Below are 18,820 nucleotides of genomic sequence, written 5' to 3' on the forward strand. Positions count from 1 at the left end.
AAAGGCCAATTTGTCAAGAAAACAATTGAGAGGACACCAGTCCACACATCATAAAATAACCTATTATTGACAAATGGCAAATGACAAGTAGGGAGTCTACTCTAGCCAATCATGCTTGAGAAAATAAACCCAAAACACTATTCTTTACGGAGAAAAACACAAACTATTTCCTGAATTCTTTGCCAAATCAGTAATGTGGCAAAGTGTAAGTAGTAGAGAAAAAAATGGTAAGACTATGCATAAGTGATAGAAAATTAAAACTCTTATAGTCTATCATGTTTAGAATTGTGGGAAAAAAATGTAAAATAATTTAATTTTACATGTGTGTATAAATAGCCATTTAGGGGAAGAACCAACTGGCCGCGTGGACTGACTTGGTCATACATTAGTGGGGAAGGACTAAATTGGCCGTGTATTTGGGTAAAGGAGACGTGGTCATGCATTAGAGAGGACTAAATTTCCTTAGTATGGTCTACATGGAAAAGTAAGCAATAGTTAATATTGTTTCTACTCACTTCAATTTATTAGTACGGTATGTATGGAGAAGTAAGCAATAACTTGGGCTTGGCCAGCTTCATCTGGTAAATGAGGTTTTTGAGTGCAATTTATATCCGTGAATATTTTTAGATCACATAACGTATTTAATTGTCACGTGATCATTTTAGTTAACTTAACTGTCATATGATAAAAGCAGTAGAGCACACCTATACAATAATCGAACACGTAAGAAGATTCCTCTAAATATATTTAACCAAAAATTTAGCCAACCAAATATTCCAATCCCTTCTATAAATACCTCTCAATCCGTTTGAAATCATTCATCCACTACTCCAACCATAGTGTAAAAGTTCATCCTTCATCCACCGACATAATGACATCCCTTTCAATCAAACCTCTCTTCAACCAATTCATTTCATCTCTAGCCTTCTTCCTCCTTCTTGTCATCATCCTTGATTTCATTTGTTCATCCACTGCTTCTGTTTCCTCTGTAACTTCTCCTTTCGTTTACACTGATAATAAGGTTAAGTTAGCAGAAGAAAGAAAGGAAGCAAAGGCACTTTTAAAATGGAAAACCAACCTTCAAAGTAAAAGCCATCCTTTCTTGCCATCTTGGGCTGGAAGCAATCCTTGCAATTGGGTTGGAATAAATTGCGACAAGTTTGGAAGCGTTACCCATCTAAACCTTTCAAGTTACAGTTTGAGAGGTACATTTCACAATCTAAGCTTTCAAACGTTCCCCAATCTAGTCAGTGTTGACCTTTCTTCCAACTCACTATTTGGAACCATCCCCTCAAATATTGTTCACCTCTCTAAACTCTCGTTTCTAAACCTTTCTTATAATCAATTCGTTGGGAGAATTCCTTCCGAAATAGGCCAATTGACAAGTCTTCACATCTTGCACCTCGCTGCAAATCGTATGAGTGGCCTTATCCCTCAAGAATTAGGAGGATTAACTTCTTTGAATGAACTTGATTTATCGTCAAATAATCTCACAGGTGTCATCCCTGCTTCTCTTGGGAACTTAAGCAACCTAACCACTCTATATCTTCATGCAAACCAATTTTCTGGTTCCATCTCTCAAGAATTAGGAATGCTAAGTTCTCTTAATGACCTTAGGTTATCATTCAACAGTCTCACAGGTACTATCCCTGTTTCTCTTGGAAACTTAAGCAACCTAACCACTCTATATCTTAATGAGAACCAACTTTCTGGTTCCATCCCTCATGAATTAGGAATGTTAAGATCTCTTACTGACCTTGAGTTATCAACAAACAATCTCAAAGGTATCATCCCTGCTTCTCTTGGAAACTTAAGCAACCTAACCACTCTATATCTTTATGAGAACCAACTTTCTGGTTCCATCCCTCATGAATTAGGAATGTTAAGATCTCTTGCTGACCTTGAGTTATCAACAAACAATCTCACAGGTACTATCCCTGCTTCTCTTGGAAACTTAAGCAACCTAACCACTCTATATCTTGATGACAACCAACTTTCTGGTTCTATCCCTCATGAATTAGGAATGTTAAGATCTCTTATTGACCTTGAGTTATCAACAAACAATCTCACAGGTGTCATCCCTGCTTCTCTTGGGAACTTAAGCAATCTAACCACTCTATATCTTCATGCAAACCAATTTTCTGGTTCCATCTCTCAAGAATTAGGAATGCTAAGTTCTCTTAATGACCTTAGGTTATCATTCAACAGTCTCACAGGTACTATCCCTGCTTCTCTTGGAAACTTAAGCAACCTAACCATTCTATATCTTAATGATAACCAACTTTTTGGTTCCATCCCTCATGAATTAGGAATGTTAAGATCTCTTACTGATCTTGCGTTATCAACAAACAATCTCATAAGAACCATCCCTGCTTCTCTTGGAAACTTAAGCAACCTAATAGCTCTATATCTTCATGAGAACCAACTTTTTGGTTCCATCCCTCAAGAATTAGGAATGCTAAGTTCTCTGACTGAGCTTGCGTTATATACAAACAATCTTACAGGTACCATTCCTACTTCTCTTGGAAACTTAAGCAACCTACCCACTCTATTTCTTTATGAGAACCAACTTTCTGGTTCCATCCCTCAAGAATTAGGAATGCTAAGTTCTCTAACTAACCTTGAGTTATCAATAAACAGTCTCACAGGTACCATCCCTGCTTCTCTTGGAAACTTAAGTAGCCTAACCATTCTATATCTTCATATGAACCAACTTTCTGGTTCCATTCCTTCTAAAATGAACAATCTCACTCACTTAAAAGAATTAACTTTATCATACAACCAATTCACTGGTCATTTGCCTGAAAAAATTTGCCTTGGTGGATTGCTTGAGAATTTCACTGCAAACAATAATCATTTTATTGGCTCAATACCAAAATCATTGAGAAATTGCACCAGCCTTTTTAGAGTTCGGCTAGAGGGAAATCAACTTACTAGAAATATAGGAGATAATTTTGGAGTATACCCACACTTAGTATACATGGATTTGAGTTATAATAAATTTTACGGTGAACTTTCAACTAATTGGGGGCAATGTCAAAACTTGACAAGCTTGAAAATCTCTAACAATGATATTTCAGGTAGAATATCTCCTAAGCTTGGAGATGCAAGTCAATTACATTTACTTGACCTCTCCTCAAATAAGCTATATGGGGAGATTCCTAAGGAATTAGGTAAGCTAACATTTTTGTTAGAGCTTAATCTAGGCAATAACAAAATATCTGGATGCATTCCTTACAATTTCCGAATGCTATCGAATTTGGAGGGGCTCAATCTGTCTAGAAATAGTCTAAGTGGCCTAATTCCTGAACTTGGGAACTGTAAAAATTTGTGGATGTTGGATTTGAGCAATAATCGCTTAAGCAAATATATCCCATTTCAAATTGGAAACATGCATTTTCTCCAATATCTTGATCTTAGCCAAAATTTTTTAATCGGAGAGATACCACAACAACTTGGAGATTTGAAAGCATTGGAATTTTTAAATCTTTCCCACAATGCTCTCTCGGGCTCTATTCCATCCAGTTTTGATCAAATGTTAAGCTTGCGATTCATTGATTTGTCCTACAATCAGTTGGAGGGTCCTATTCCAAATATTAAAGCATTTTGTGAGGCAACGTTAGAAGCATTTAGAAATAACAAGGGCTTGTGTGGCAATGTCATAGGTTTGAAGGCTTGCCCCTCTACAATTAGCCATAATTCACATGTCAAAAAGAGAAATAAAGTTATTAAACTAATTTTAGTGAATTTGGGTGTTGTCTTTCTAATATTTATCATTGTTGGAATTACAATATGTTTTTGCTCAAGAAAGATGAAGACAGAAATTAAGCCAAAAGAAGAAGAAAATCAAAATATGTTTGCAGTATGGAGTTATGATGGGAAAATGGTTTATGAAAAAATTATTGAAGCAACGGAGGATTTTGATGACAAACATATTATTGGTGTAGGTGGCCATGGAATTGTTTATAAAGTTGAATTGTCTACAGGTCAAGTTGTTGCTGTAAAGAAACTTCACCCACTCTCAGAAGATAGTGTGGTCAATCTAAAATCTTTCACCAGTGAGATACGTAGTCTAACTGAAATACGACACCGCAACATTGTAAAGCTTCATGGTTTTTGCTCACATCCACGACACTTGCTTTTAGTTTATCAATTCTTGGAAGGTGGGAGCTTTGAAAAGATACTAAACAATGATGAATTAGCATTGGAATTTGATTGGGTTAAGAGAGTAAATGTTGTTAAAGGTGTGGCAAGTGCACTATCTTATATGCATCATGACTGCTCTAGTCCAATAATTCATCGTGATATATCAAGCAAGAATGTTCTACTAGATTCAGAATATGAATCTCATGTCTCTGACTTTGGCACAGCTAGGATTATGAGTTCTGACAAATCTTATTGGACTTCATTTGCTGGCACCTTTGGATACATTGCTCCTGGTATGTTATTTAAGTAATGTTGGCAATATTAAAATTTTTACAATTGCTAATATGACAAGTTATGATTGAAGTAACATCACTTACACATAAAACTTTCTTCTTCTTTTTTTCTTGCTTTAGATAAATTGATAATCAGGGGTGGGGGAATTTGAATGCCAAATGTTTCAGTTGGAAACATTTGAAGATGTCAGTTCAGCTATAAGGCACTTAGCTTTTACATAGATCTAGACTTTCTAACACCACTTTTTTTAGTACCAATCATAGCATTTTAAATCATTAATTATGTAAAATATTGTGTCTCTAGTCATATTCATAGTCGTCAGTATCATACAATATGCGATATGTATCGTACGATGTGTATCGTATTACATACAAAAATTTTTGTATTGTAACTTTGTAAGTGTTCATGAATCATCATAGTATTTTAAATCACTAATTATGTAAAACATTGTGTCTCTAGTTGTATTCATAGTTGTCAGTATCATACGATGTGTTCTGTACAATGTGTATCGTATCGTGTACAAAAAATTCCGTATCATAAGTACTCATGAATCGTTCGATACATAGGTGTGTATTGTATAAATTGTATAATATTAGTGAATCTTACGTACAATGCGTAGGCATGTGGGTTTAAAATGAGTTTTATTTATTTATTTATTTATTTTGGGTTAAAATTTGTGGTTTTATTTGATTTAAACAAATTGTTAGACTTTTTTTTTTTTTTAACACAAGTACTTGGAAAGAAAATTCTTAGACTTTTTTTAAACAAAATATAATCGGAAAATTTAATTGGGTCTAATAAAATAACATGTCCATGAGTTTTTCCCCCTCTTCTCTTTTTCCTACAAAATTTGGACTATACACATAACAATTCTCTTTCATATTTGCAAATTTCTTTTCTATGCTATGAATAATGTATTAAAATAAAAGTACAATTATTTTTTTATTATTATAAGTCTAAAAAGTTAGAATGCCAAGAAAAAATTATTAGAAAAAAATATATAGTAAATGTTCATAATAATGAAGAAAATGTCAATGAAGAAATAATTTTGTAAGATGATGAACATGATAATAACATTGACTTAGATGAAGTTGATTAGGCAAGATGATGAAAAAAAATTATTATTTTGGCTCATGTATCATGTATTATCACTTTTGAGTTTAATAATTTGAATGTGCATGTTATAAAGTTAATTTGATTTATTAGTTAGCTTTGTTAAATATTATTACATAAGAAATCATTGAATTTCTCAAAAAAAAGTAATCATTAAATTGATTATTAATTGAATATATTTCAAATTTATAATGAATATACCTTTTACGTATGTGAATCTATAATTTTTTTAATAATCTTTTTATATATGTATATCTATAATTTTTTTATAGTTTTATTGGGTGTTCGTGTTTCTTACGATAAACGATATAGACAAATCAAATTCGATTCATGATACAATTCATGTTTTAATAACTATGTTCGTATTAATGTTATTTCAATTGGCATTAATTGTTTGCCTTCAAAGAGGCCTTAATGAAATTCATCGCACTGCATAATGTGACATATATTTGTCACAATTTGAGATAAAAGGTTCGATTAATAATTATGTTTCAAAGGTTCATTTAATAATTAGAGTATTCTGCTTATTTATGGATGATTTTTTTTTTTTTGGTAGCATCTTGATTGGCATCAAGGAATTTGGTAGTTGCAATCTATGATATTTTATACAGTCACTTCATTCTTTTTTATTTGTGATCATAATCACAATCACAATTAAAAAAAAGGTAATGTTTAAATTTAGTTAAGATTTTAATCTATTTGACCAAGTCTTTTTCCCTACTTTTTTTTTTTTTTTTTTTGGAATCCTTTTAGATGAAGTTAATTGTGCATAAATATCCCCAAATAATTCATGGTTAAAGAATCACATTTTACTTCTTGAAGCTTTGTTTTCTAATTGTACAATTCTTTCAAACAGGATAATTATTTCTTTTACGGCCTACGTTCAATGCAAAGCTTTTAAGATGACATAGAGACCCACCCCTGCTCTCTCTAAAAATTATCCTTTCTTATGTGGCCTCAAAAATTTTTAGCATCAGCTAGTAATTCCCTTAGAAGTTGCCTTCCCCACCTAATTCCAAAATTCTTATACTTTCAAGAGTTTAGTACTTTCAGCTTAACTCGTAGATTTGTTCCTATATCAATATATATGTTGGCATATATTACGAATTTGTATAAACTTAAGAAGTAGTACATGTACCACAACCAAAAGATTGTGCGGTAAGTTGAATTACTTGGTGAAAGTAGAACATAACTCTGATATTTTACTTTCAGAGCATGCATATACAATGGAAGTAAGTGAAAAGTGTGACGTTTACAGCTTTGGAGTAGTCGCGTTGGAAGTAATTATTGGAAGGCATCCAGGTGATTTGATCTCATCATTTCTATCATCATCATTTTCATTATCGTCCCATGATGTGCTACTAGAAGATATATTGGATCAACGTCTTGCACATCCTACAGATAGAGTTGCAAATAAGGTGGTTTTAGTTGCAAAGATAGCATTAGCATGCTTACACCCCAGTCCACAATCTCGTCCCACCATGCAACAAGTTTATCAGAAGCTATTAAATTGGAAATCTCCTTTCACAAAGCCTTTGCGCATGATCACATTAAGAGAGCTCATTGATCTCGGAAATTTGAATGAAGCTTCATAAGTGTTTACATATCTCATGTATGGTATTTTGCTTATATACATTCCATCCTCATGTAAAGTTTTATATACTTATAAGGCCAATCCTTCAAAAACCACAATTTGCATGACTATTCATCTTCGGCAGCTTCATTGTTCATCTTCGACCCATCCAAGCCCCCATGCCTCTTGACCAAAGCTCTTCAACCCAAATGGAAGCCGAGCTCTTTCTCTTTTTGGTGGTCCTAAAGCTCTTAAGGTCAATCAGAACACTGGCTTCGAACTTATCATGGTATGTTCTTTGGTTTCCTTCTATTTTATTACAGTTCTTATTGATTATGTTTATTTGAGATTGCTATTTGAGATGTTGAATAAAGTTCAAGAGAATTAGTTCTTCTCAAGTGTCTCTCTCTGCCAATGTCGTAGGCATCTTCACACTCGCTTTCATTGTTTCTGACCACACAGCTCATCGACAAGAGAAGAATAAAAACAGGACTTCCCCTCTCCTTGTTACTATCCAAAACATGCAAAAAGTAATTCGCTTAGGCCTATGCCAAAAGTACATCAAGACAATTATGCGTTGAAACTTTCTTCCAATGGGAATGAAATGAAAGAAACTGAAAAGATAAGCCAAGGAAACAGGCAAAACTGAACTACAATGGGGAGCCTTAATTTAAATAGGCAGCAATGGAGGGTAGAGGTTCACTAGTGGAGGCATGGGAAGCATTGCGCGTGAATTGCCTACTTTGATCGATTGAGATCCTTTTACAGCCCAGGTAGTTTTTTCTATATATATTTTAAGCTCAAGAATTGTAACAAGTTTTACAATAGATGTTTGGGGTGTAGGTGAACCAAGCTTGATAAGATTGGAATACAAAAAACTAGGAGCATGCAATTTGTATCGAAGTTCATGAAAAATGATTTGCTATATTTAAAAACAAAAATTTGTATGAAACACATGGCTAGACTTGGACAAGCTATCAAGACAAACTTAAATGTCCTGGCTTTTTTTTTTTTGTGAATGGGTGGTATGAAATTGTCAAAATTTTTCTTTTGTCCAGAAAGTCTTAGAATTTGGATGATAGAATTTTAGGTGTGTAGAACTCTCACGTAACTTCCCAACGACTAGGAACTTTTTTTCACCTTGTGGAGTTTTTTCTTCAATTGGATTTTTTTATTGGTTTTTGTGGAGGCGGTCATAGCTACTTTAAAGACAATGTCGAAGCATAAACCATAATTCCAAAATTAATAAGTACAAAAGGATATTAAGAAGCTAAAACTATTGTGTTTGAGCGTAAGTGGATGCATTTTTCTTGTATTGGCATATTTAGAGTTACTTTGGGATTATGTGCATTTTGTTCATTTGTTTGGCCTCTAATTTGGTTTTAAGACCATCTTTGAATGCATTTGGAGCCTACTGGCATATTTGGAAATAACTTGAACTTGGGTCTGTTGGTTAGGCTTAGTTTTGATTTGGCATTTGAAACATTTGAGGCTTGAGAGAAGTCTCTACAAGGTGGACAAGAATTTGATTAAAATTTGGTGATCTAATAATTTCTCCATTGTGGAGAATGGTTGTAGAGTTTGGCAAAATTTGTAATTTTTGTTTTTGAAATAAGGAGGAATTATTTAATTAATTTGTCTAAAAGATTGAATGGCGAAGATTTGTTGCATTTTGCTTTTATATTCATATTTTGAATATTTGGGGTTTGCAATTTGAGATAACCAATAGGGGCTTTGATGAAGATGACAGAGGATTTTATCCTTTTCAGGTTTGTATTGAATTCAAGTTAAGTTGGAGTTTTGTCAAATTTTGGTTTGACCATTAATGCGTGGCTTTAGTTTCACGCCTATATTAAATGCATATATTTGTGTGTACAGCAGCCCATCCGTCGTTGTTCGCTTTGGTTTCCCTTGATTAAATATATATCTGATGCTCTCTTATTTGGTTTATGTGGCTAGTCTAACAATTTGGGTGTGGTAGAAATTGTAAAGGAATGGAGTGGCAAAATGCGAGTGTGAGAGATCTCTTTGAAGAGGGTTGTGTGAAGGAGGCTATGCAGCAATTTTAGAGAAGTGAAAACTTCTTGTTTTAGGTGCAGTCTCCAGCTTTGTATTCAGCCCTGTGCTTTGTATTGAGAGAGACTTCTTCTGTTAGGTTCTAAATATTTAGGATAAATGTTTAGATTCTAAATTTGTGTATGTTGGCAAATCGAGAACGAAAACATGCCTAGTTTAAGTATTAGACATTGCTCAAGATTGTTCAAGTCAAGATTCAAGAACAGTTAAGTTGAAGAAAGAAGTGTTCAGATTCTATAAAGCTCGACTAATCGAAAGAAAGGTTCGTCCGATCGAAAATCGTTTTCTGCAGATTTTAAATCAGGCCCAAAGCATGTGAAAATGTGTAGGGTTTCAATTCAACACTACAAGGTATAAAAGGAAAACTCTAACTATGTTTTAGAAGCTTTTAAAAGTTTTGTGAATTTCCCCTATGAGATCTAAGAGATTTCTGTAACCTTCTAACTCAATAAGTATCTACCAGAATGAGATCTACAATCAAGAACTAGTGGAAACAAGTTGCTGCATAAAGATCAACTTCTAACGGTGATCTATAATCTTTTGAGTGGGATTTCAAAGTCACAAACGGGGGTGTTTGTGTGCTGCAGATTCAAGATAGAAGAGTTTGGGGATTCAGAGCTGGATGTGGTCGTGTGAGTAAGTACTACATGAGGTAGCTTTAGATTTTAGGGAGAAAATCTATTATAAACTTCAATTCTATCATAGTGAATTTATTTACCTTGAGGATAGCTAGGTTAAATCCTCCCCAGGTTTTTTACCTTGAAACTATTGGTTTCATTGGTTTTCCTGGGTCATCATATTACTATCTTCTTTACTTTTCCGCACTTAGTAATATGATTGCATGAGTTTAACCTAGATCTGAAAAATTAACCTAAATAACTATTGGGTTAATTAATTAGGTTAAACGAATCTAATTTATAGGAGTCTAAACAAACAAACAAGTGGTATCATAGCGGGTTCACTTTGATTGGATTAACGTCTTGAGTGAGATCTTTGATCCCTACTATCATGGGTAATTTTAAATGTCTTACAGCTTTTGTCTATGATAATTTGAATAAAAAGGACTTACAACAACTCAAGTTTTTGTATAAAGTTTTGAAAAGAATTTATACTACAAATTTACCTTTTACTTAATAGTGATTTTTTTTTTTTTTTTTTTAATTTGGTTATTGGTATAGCTGTACTTTTGAATTATGGTTTTGCTTTTAAATAATAATAATAATAATAACTTTAATTTTTTTTAATTTTTTTTTTAAAATTTGGTTATTGGTATAGCTATACCTTTGAATTATGGTTTTGCTTTTAAATAATAATAATAATAATAACTTTGAAGGTTTTTTTTTTTTTTAGCCGTAGAAGTATTAATGTTGTAAAGGCTTAGTAAAAAATTGAAAAAAGTTCCCAAAAAACATCCATAAATTCTACACGATATTACTATTGACACTAGTTATGATTTATACAAATAACAATTTTATAATGTTTTAATGTACATAAGGATATGCACAAGAACTATCATTCGAGTGCATATTAGGCGCCAAAAGTGTTATATCTCAACTACTTTGCACTTCCTAATTGAGCGTCATAGATAATTTTCATAATAAAAGGATTTGGACATTATTTAAAAAAAAAATGTTCTTGTATATCAGCAATTCCACAAATTTATAATCATCTGAAAATGTTTGGTACATGCAACTTAATGAAATAATAAAGCTAGAAAAATAGAGTGATAACAAAAAATTAATTTAAAAAAAAAAATCCTAATCCACTTAAACCAGTTCATGCCTTGGAGAAGTTTTATGGGGTAGAACCCATTTTTGGCACCAAGCATTCTGACATATATTAGTCAAGTAACTTTTTCAACTGATGCTTCCTTCGTAAGAGGTTCCATTGATGGAACAACAGCAGAGGTTGCACTATGTAGTCATTCCTCAACTGGATCATTTTGTAGTCTTTTTTAGACCTAGGTTGAAACTTGAAAGTGGAATATGTTATGTTTCCATTAGCATTTGCTTTCGAATTCTTGTCTTGAACAAAATATTGTATCCCTAAAATGAAAAATATTGCTTTAAAATATATATATATATATATATATATATATCAAAAAGATTTTTTCTTCGTCATGGAGAAAGATTTTGGAGCTCAGTGACATGAAAAAATAAAATATTTGACATCATTTGACGACTTATGTAAAAACAAGGGGCCTGTTTGAAGCAATTGGGGACCAAATCTTATACGGATCATGGGCAAACTAATGGGCCGGGAATGACTAAATCATATACGGATCAAGCCCACTCCATGATTGCTTAATTAAAGACTCAACTGCCTAAAGGGCCCAAATCCAATTGACTCACGTTTCTGGAGGTATTGTGCATAACAGATGTCTTCAGCCATTCAAAATAGTAAGTTAGGCAACGTTTGAAACAATAAAGGAAAGTAGCATCTCGAGTTTTAGAAACTCAAGATCCATATTAGAACTCGAGTCTTTAAAACTTGAGTTTCATGCAAAAAAAATTTAACCTATAGTGGCGTTTTTAAGACTTACAGTGACGTTTTAAAACCCTATAACGACGTTTTCCTGCAAAAATTTTATAAGTACAGGTTTAAGGAGTCCTATAGTGGCGTTTTTAAGCCCTCTAGTGACGTTTTATAGACTTATAGCGGCGTTTTTATTCAATTTATGGAAATCGAGTCTTTAAAACTCGATTTTCAGCTTGATTTTTTTCCAACTTCCAACTAATCCACTTGCAAATCAAGACTTAAAAACTCGAGTTCTATCTTGGAACTCGAGTTTTAGACACTCAAGATGCTAGTTTTCAACATTGTTTTGAAACGTGACAATTAACTAAATTTTTTAATATTTATTGTTATTTAGAAAAAAAATTCCACGTTTCTGCTATGATCGGACAGGTTGAACTCTATTCTCCCTATCAGATTATCTCAGCAACACAGACTACATTCTTTCCTTCCAGTTCCAGATACAGTCACACGTGTAATGCTTAATCGCTCTTAAAATCCTACGTTATCACAGGACCCATTATCACTGCTAATGTTGTTTGTAATTGCTAGATTTCTTGAGGAAGTTCATATCATTGAATCCTTATCAATTCTACTTTGCTTTGCGAAATCAAGTTTCCTATACAGAAAGGCAAATTAATTATTAAAAAAAAAAAAATCCTTTTTCACTACAAAACTTACTACATTATATAGATTAAAAAAGACCCATTAGTTAATAAAACAAAATTAAACCTCTAATTTCCATGTAAAAAAGAAAACCAATTTTGTTAATTTTGACCAAATTAAATTTTCAAATCATATCATATTCCAATCACAATTAGATAATTCAACCCACACAAAGCCAATCAATAACCAAAAAAAAAAAAACAGCATTTTTAACCCAAAAAAAGGGGACCTTTGGAGCAGGTGAACCGAGAGACAATATCATTGCCGAGTTTGTGTACGACCATGGAGTTATTCTATAGCGCCATTTGGAGTCCCCACCAGTGAGAGAGGACTAGGAATATCCCTTCTCTCAATATTGATAGACCCTCCACCTACAAAGCTCTTCGAGGATCACCACCTAAATCTATCGGAAACTCTCTTGACCAAAAACCCTAAACCTCAGCTTTCAGTTTGGTTAGAATCATTTAGACCTGGCAAACGGTCGGTTGGTTGGGTCAAGTCAATCGGGTTGCAAGTAAAAACGAATCGACTTAAAAATGGTCAATTTAAACGGGTTAAGAACAGGTTCAAGCCAATTGGGTTGCTAGAGGATTAGTGAGGCCAACCGGTATTTTCAAATTAAAAAAAAAAAAAAAAAAAAAAAAAAAAAAAAAAAAAAAACCCAAATTTTTAGAGAGAATGAATTAAATCAATTAAGGAAAGGAATTGTACCTAATACCATTTGTAATTTTTTTTTTTTGGGTTAAGTACTTACAATTATTATTATATTATTTGTGTTATTATTATACATGTAAAGGGAAAAAAAACAAACGAAACAAAAATATAAAGTTTTTCATATCCTTCTAACTCTAATAGTTTTGAGCATTATTAAAATTCTTTACAATTATGAAAACAAAATCCTTCATGTTAATAACTCATAATTAGAATGCTTTTAATTACAAATTTACAAGTTGAAAGAAAGATAGATTCTATGGAGCACCAAAAAGTATATATTTTAAATTTACACACTTTAGATTCAAAATTCACAAATGATATGAATTTTTTTGACCTTTTCTTTTACATTAGCTTTTTTGTGCTAGTTAGACTTAGTGTTAGTAACTTAGTCTTATTATTTAACTTAGCGTTATGTAATGGTTAAAGCAAAAAAAAAAAAATTAGCGTTAGACATATAGTAATATAGACGTGTAGTTGTAGATGCTTTTTCCTTTTGTATTTGATTTCCTTTTAATTAAAATTTTTTTTAATAAATGGGGGTATACCATTGCCACTGGCGGCTACTAAATGGCTCGGTAGTGCATGTGGAGTGCTTTGTGCTTTTATGTTTCCTTTTAACTTTTTTTTTCCTACAAAATATTTAGACTACATGCCAAGGTGCTAGGTTGGGTCAGGTTGGTCAGCAAAAAATTGGCAGGTCACGGGTTGGCCCGCTTTTTATTCAGGTAAAAAAAATACGAGTTTAGATAGGGTCAATAAATTTGGGTTTGTATAGGGTCAGAAAATTTCAGCCCATTTTGCCATGTCTAAGTTTGGTATTCATCATTCAATGACACAAAAAAATAAAAATAAAAATAAAAATAAAAATAAAAATTGTTGAATAAAATAAAATTCACACATATGGTTGGAAAAAGTTTTTTAGAAACTCTTCAAACTTTGCTAATATTTTTTATTAAATGTGAATTTTAAAAATATAACCGTTAGATTGCATATTCTTGTTATATCCTAAATACTAGAAAATTTTCAAGAAGATTAAAAATCAATAGCTATGTCATCAATCAAATATTTAAATTTTAAATTTTATAATATAAAATTATGTGTAAAAAATAAGTTTATTGATCAAATAGTAAATAAAATCTGATTTGAATGAAATTTTACTAATGTATTAAGAATATAAGAGCCTGTTTGGGTAAGCTTTTTTCATCACTCAATTTCCGTCACTCAATTTCCATCACTCATCACTCATTTTTTCACACTCATTTGGCAACATCACTTTTATTTTCATCACTCAATTTTTTCACACTATTCATGGGTCCCACACCTGTCAGCCAGTACAGTTTTTTTTTTTTTTTTTTTTAGTACCCAACTCACTGAAGCTAATATATATAAAAAAAAAAAAAAAAAAAAAAAAAACCAAACCGAACAGCCAACCCAGGAAAAGAAAAAGAAAAAAAAAAAAAAAAAAAAAAAAAAAAGAACAACGCCAACCCAGAAAAAAAAAAAAAAAAAAAAAAAAAAAAAAAAAAAAACGAACAGCCAACCCAGGAAAAGAAAAAGAAAAGAAAAAAAAAAAAAAAGAACAACGCCAACCCGAGAAAAAAAAAAAAAAAAGAACAACGCCAACCCAGGAAAAGAAAAAAAAATGAACAGCCAACCCAAGAAAAGAAAAAGAAAAAAAAAAAAGAACAACGCCAACCCAGGAAAAGAAAAAAAAAATGAACAGCCAACCCAAGAAAAGAAAAAGAAAAAAAAAAAAAAGAACAACGCCAACCCAAAAAAAAAAAAAAAAACCGAACAGCCAACCCAGGAAAAGAAAAAGAAAAAGAAAAAAAAAAAAAAAAAAAAAAAAAAAAAGTCAAAAGGTGGTCAAAAGTTGCGACTGTGGGTCCCTCATGTGTGTTTATTTACAGAAATGCCATTGAGTTATGAGTTATGGAAACTGAAAACAGTCTTTTGTTGTTTTCAGTTTCCATAACTCGTAACTCAAAAATCAGAGAATTGAGTGATGAAAACAGAGTTATGGAAACAGAGTTATCGTTTAACCAAACAACCTTTTTACTATGAGTCCCACCATTTTTGAGTTATGAGATATGGAAACAGAGAATTGACTTATCAAAAAACTCAATCCAAACAGCCTTGTTGTGTTTGTGTGTCTGTGATAGTGTTGTTGTGTTTGTGTGTGTGATAGTCTGAACCCGATTCAATAATGGGTTTATGTACTTATGGATGAGTTTAATCTGAGTGCCTTCAAGTTTCAATTTTTTTTTTTCATATATTCTATCTGGGTTTGTGGCTAAAGCCTTCAAGTTTCAAATTTTTTTTTTTTTTGGGTTTCTGGGTTTACTCTCTCTTCACTCATTATACACGGTATTGGATTTTCTTGCAGTTTTTTGTTCTCTCTTTGAACAAGAACAAAAACCCGGTTGGAGTTTTGTAGTTTCAAACTGCCAGATCTGTTATACAGTGCTAGGTACGTGTAGTTCTTGTTTTCTCTATGCTTTTCACTCCAATGGGTGTTATGGGTTTTGCTAAAGATAATATTTTTTTATCAAATCAGGTTTTTGGTTGTTGTTATGTGAGATTTGGGAGCTGGGTTTTTTGTAGGAGGTTGTTTGTGATGGTGGGTGTGGAATACCATTTGGATCTGAGAGAGATTTACTGAAAGAGAAAGGGAGAGTAATGGAAGGGAACTTTGTTATGGCTTTTCTTTCACTCTTCCTGATCTTCCTGCTTTCTCCATTATGCTTGATTTCAGCTAACATGGAAGGTTTGTTTTGATATTCATAAATTTGCTCTTATTCTTTTAGTGTTTTTCTTTTGCTTTGATCTTTGTTTCTTAATTTCTGGATATGGGGGTTTTTTTTTTTTTGGCAAACTAAGAAAAAAAAAAAACTTTTGTTTTTTGTGTTGGTAGTTGAAATGGGTATGTTTAAGTTAATTGAATTACTAATGTGATTATTGTATTTCTTAATAGTTTCCTTGTCTTTTGTTGATTGGCTACTGTTACTGTGTTTGTATTCAAAGTAATAATTTTGAGTAGATGGGTACTCAGCACAGCTTTTTTATGGTTATGGTCAAGAGTTTGAAAGTATGTCTTTTTGTGTTGAAAATATTATCTGGGTTTGTTTTGAATGTCAAAAACATTGATGGGTTTTGGTTATTTTGGTCTAATTTGTGATTGTGTTTGTGTAATTCTTGTTCTAATGCTTGATTTGATCGGTTTTGCCATCTGGGTATTTCGCTTTTTTGGTCCTTGGTATATAAAGATTGAAACATTCTTTAATGGGGCTTTGAATTTTGTTATTGGTGTTGAGTGTGAGAGATGGGGTTTTGCATTTATCAGTGCTTTTTACAGATCATGGGATTCATTGGTAAAAGTCGTGGACTTTGTTCTGAATTCTGATATAGTTTTCATTGCTAGTTTTTGTATGTGGTCTCTATTTTTGATTATGTGCTTCAATTTAAGTGGTATTGTTTAGTTTATAGCAATTGTTTTTGTACTCTGTATTCAAACAAAACAGAAAAGGAACTGTTTTGGACTCTATGAGTGTGTTATTTTCTCTCTTTTTTCTGATTGTCGTTATGGTTGAAGCATCTAATATGGAGTTAGTTCAAAATATTTCAACTAGTGGTGTATGTTATGTACAAAATCTATGCACTGAAAGCATTGGCAGCTGTGTAGTTCTTTTGGGGTGCATTTAAAGCTTTTCCTGTACACATTCATGTAGTGATATCATTACAAATCCTATAATGAAAAGTATGTTTTTCATGCTTTTGCTATATATTTCTTGGCTTAAACTGAATTGGGAAATTTTAAAAGTATTTATGATCGTGGGATTTTTTAGCAATTATTTGTATAGATGTTGTATCTTCTAGCATATTTTCTTAAGATTTTAGTTGGATACCGAAAACCTATTTGTTTTGGTGTTCTTAGTGAGTTGAAGCTACCTCTCCAACTGAATTATTCTCTTTAAGACAAGATCATATGATATGTTATTCGTGTTACTTGCAGAAGAGACAGGTGATGCTTTGCACAGCCTAAGGACCAATTTACAGATATATTGTGTATTTTAGGGGTTACATGGCACCAGAATATGTTGTTCGTGGCAAGTTGACTGAAAAGGCAAATGTTTACAGTTTTGGAGTTCTAATCCTTGAAGTTGTATGTGGAAAGAGAAATAGTTCGTTTTCCGAAAATTCTTCTATCCTACAAATGGTAAATGTTTTTACCTGGCCTATTAGCCAATATACGTTTAGTGATAAATAATTCTCTTCATAGGTCTAAAATCTTGACAAAGCCTTTTTTTTTTTTCCCCTTTTTTTAAAGGTTTGGAATCTTTATGTAGTGGGTAGGCCATGTGAAGCAGTTGATCCAGAATTAGAGGCTAATTTTCAAGAAGTGGAAGCATCTCAATTACTTCAAATAGGTTTACTTTGTGTACAAGCATCTGCAGAACTGAGGCCATCAATGCTAGTAGTTGTGAAAATGCTAACTCATAGTCAAGACATTCCTCAACCAACACAGCCACCATTTCTTAATTCTAGCATTAGAGAAGCTAACCAAATTGTTCCACTTAGAGCTTATAATTTTCAGCTCGATTTGGACACCCAGACTTCAAGGAACAGCATGAAAAAAAGCTTGATTGATCCTAGATGAACATTTATTTTATTCACTTTTTCATGGGAACCTATGTCACCAGGTGTTGCTTTTCAGTCAACATGCTTTGCACAGCCTAAGGAAAAATTTGCAGAACAACATATTTTGTATTATTCTCCCAACATATTCTGCCTTTTATTGATATGTAAATTTCATTTTTTGTTGTTGCCAATTTGCTTAGGACAATACTAATCTTAAAACCCAGGAATGATTTTTTTTTTATTTTTTTATTTTTTTTTATGAATGAGCAAATTCATTCAAAAGAAATGACCCACTTTAGGCAAGGATAGGAAAATCTAAACAGTCAAACAAAGTATCCAAGAGCTGAACTAGAGATGGGATGACCCAATAGCAACCCTTACTTCCCGTTTAACAAGCAGCAGTAAAAAAAAAAAAAAAAAAAAAAAAAAAAAAAAAAAAAAAAAGAGAGAGACCCGACCCAAGACCCGGAAAGCTGACCCAATTACAAACCCGATTTTTCAGGTCGGGTCGGGTTTCAAACAGTCAAACTCGATTTCTATCAGGTCGGGTTTCAGGTCACAGTAAACTCGACCCGACCCAATATCAGTCCTAGGGAATATGCTGATACTTGAAAGCAGTAGGTGATTCATAGTTCCCTTTCGACTACTTAGATGGAGGAAGCCCAAAAAAAATCCTATTTACTTCCATTGATATCCATTGCTTCCCAAACTCTTTTGGCCTCATAAGATCTTACCTTACAGAAAAAATAATGTAAGAAAATATGGTGTATGTTTATTAATAATTTGTATTGAGCAATTTGTAATAACATGTTTTCTTCAAATTTAAATCATCATATCCAAGCACAACTGTGGCTTTTTTTTTCCTTTTAAAAAAAAAAAAAGAATAAAAAAGAGTTATTAGTGAATATGTGTAATGTATTGAAAATTTCAACAAAATATGATTTTTATTTCCGTTTTGCTTTTAATATTTAAATATAAAATTTAATAACTATGATAGTTATTTATAGATTTTTATATGATTGTAATTGTAAATATTTATTATTTTATTATTTAAATTAAATATGACAATATTTTAATGGAAAGTAT

At 32.3% G+C, this 18,820-nt stretch overlaps 2 protein-coding genes across 6 annotated transcripts; both read left to right on the forward strand.

Moving 5' to 3' along the window:
• The first annotated feature begins 803 nt into the window (after positions 1-803).
• On the forward strand, positions 804-8,101 carry LOC126717287 (probable leucine-rich repeat receptor-like protein kinase At1g35710). 5 transcript variants are annotated; one of them, XM_050418809.1, is made up of 5 exons: positions 804-4,439; positions 6,766-6,855; positions 6,955-7,165; positions 7,272-7,415; positions 7,550-8,101. In XM_050418809.1, exons 1-3 carry the CDS (start codon positions 872-874, stop codon positions 7,146-7,148), a joined length of 3,852 nt encoding a protein of 1,283 aa, XP_050274766.1. In that variant the 5' UTR covers positions 804-871; the 3' UTR covers positions 7,149-7,165; positions 7,272-7,415; positions 7,550-8,101. The 5 variants fall into 5 exon arrangements, with proteins under 5 accessions (XP_050274766.1, XP_050274767.1, XP_050274764.1 ...); XM_050418810.1 differs by having other exon boundaries at positions 804-1,640; positions 1,929-4,439; positions 6,766-7,165; XM_050418807.1 differs by having other exon boundaries at positions 6,766-7,165.
• A 7,529-nt stretch (positions 8,102-15,630) lies between these two features.
• Positions 15,631-17,911, forward strand: LOC126717289 (cysteine-rich receptor-like protein kinase 3). The gene is made up of 3 exons (XM_050418813.1): positions 15,631-15,863; positions 17,109-17,312; positions 17,424-17,911. The coding sequence occupies exons 2-3, from the start codon at positions 17,178-17,180 to the stop codon at positions 17,751-17,753; spliced, it is 465 nt and encodes a 154-aa protein (XP_050274770.1). The 5' UTR covers positions 15,631-15,863; positions 17,109-17,177; the 3' UTR covers positions 17,754-17,911.
• The last annotated feature ends 909 nt before the right edge of the window (positions 17,912-18,820 follow it).

This window comes from Quercus robur, chromosome 3 (genome assembly GCF_932294415.1).
Source record: "Quercus robur chromosome 3, dhQueRobu3.1, whole genome shotgun sequence".
NCBI lineage: Eukaryota > Viridiplantae > Streptophyta > Magnoliopsida > Fagales > Fagaceae > Quercus > Quercus robur.

Bases quoted from the DNA above. Each gene is read 5' to 3' on its own strand.
- LOC126717287 (XM_050418807.1), top strand. From the start codon at position 872: ATGACATCCCTTTCAATCAAACCTCTCTTCAACCAATTCATTTCATCT. The intron at 4,440-6,765 runs GTATGTTATTTA...TTTTACTTTCAG, and splicing joins CTTTGGATACATTGCTCCTG to AGCATGCATATACAATGGAA.
- LOC126717289 (XM_050418813.1), top strand. From the start codon at position 17,178: ATGGCACCAGAATATGTTGTTCGTGGCAAGTTGACTGAAAAGGCAAAT. The intron at 17,313-17,423 runs GTAAATGTTTTT...CTTTTTTTAAAG, and splicing joins ATTCTTCTATCCTACAAATG to GTTTGGAATCTTTATGTAGT.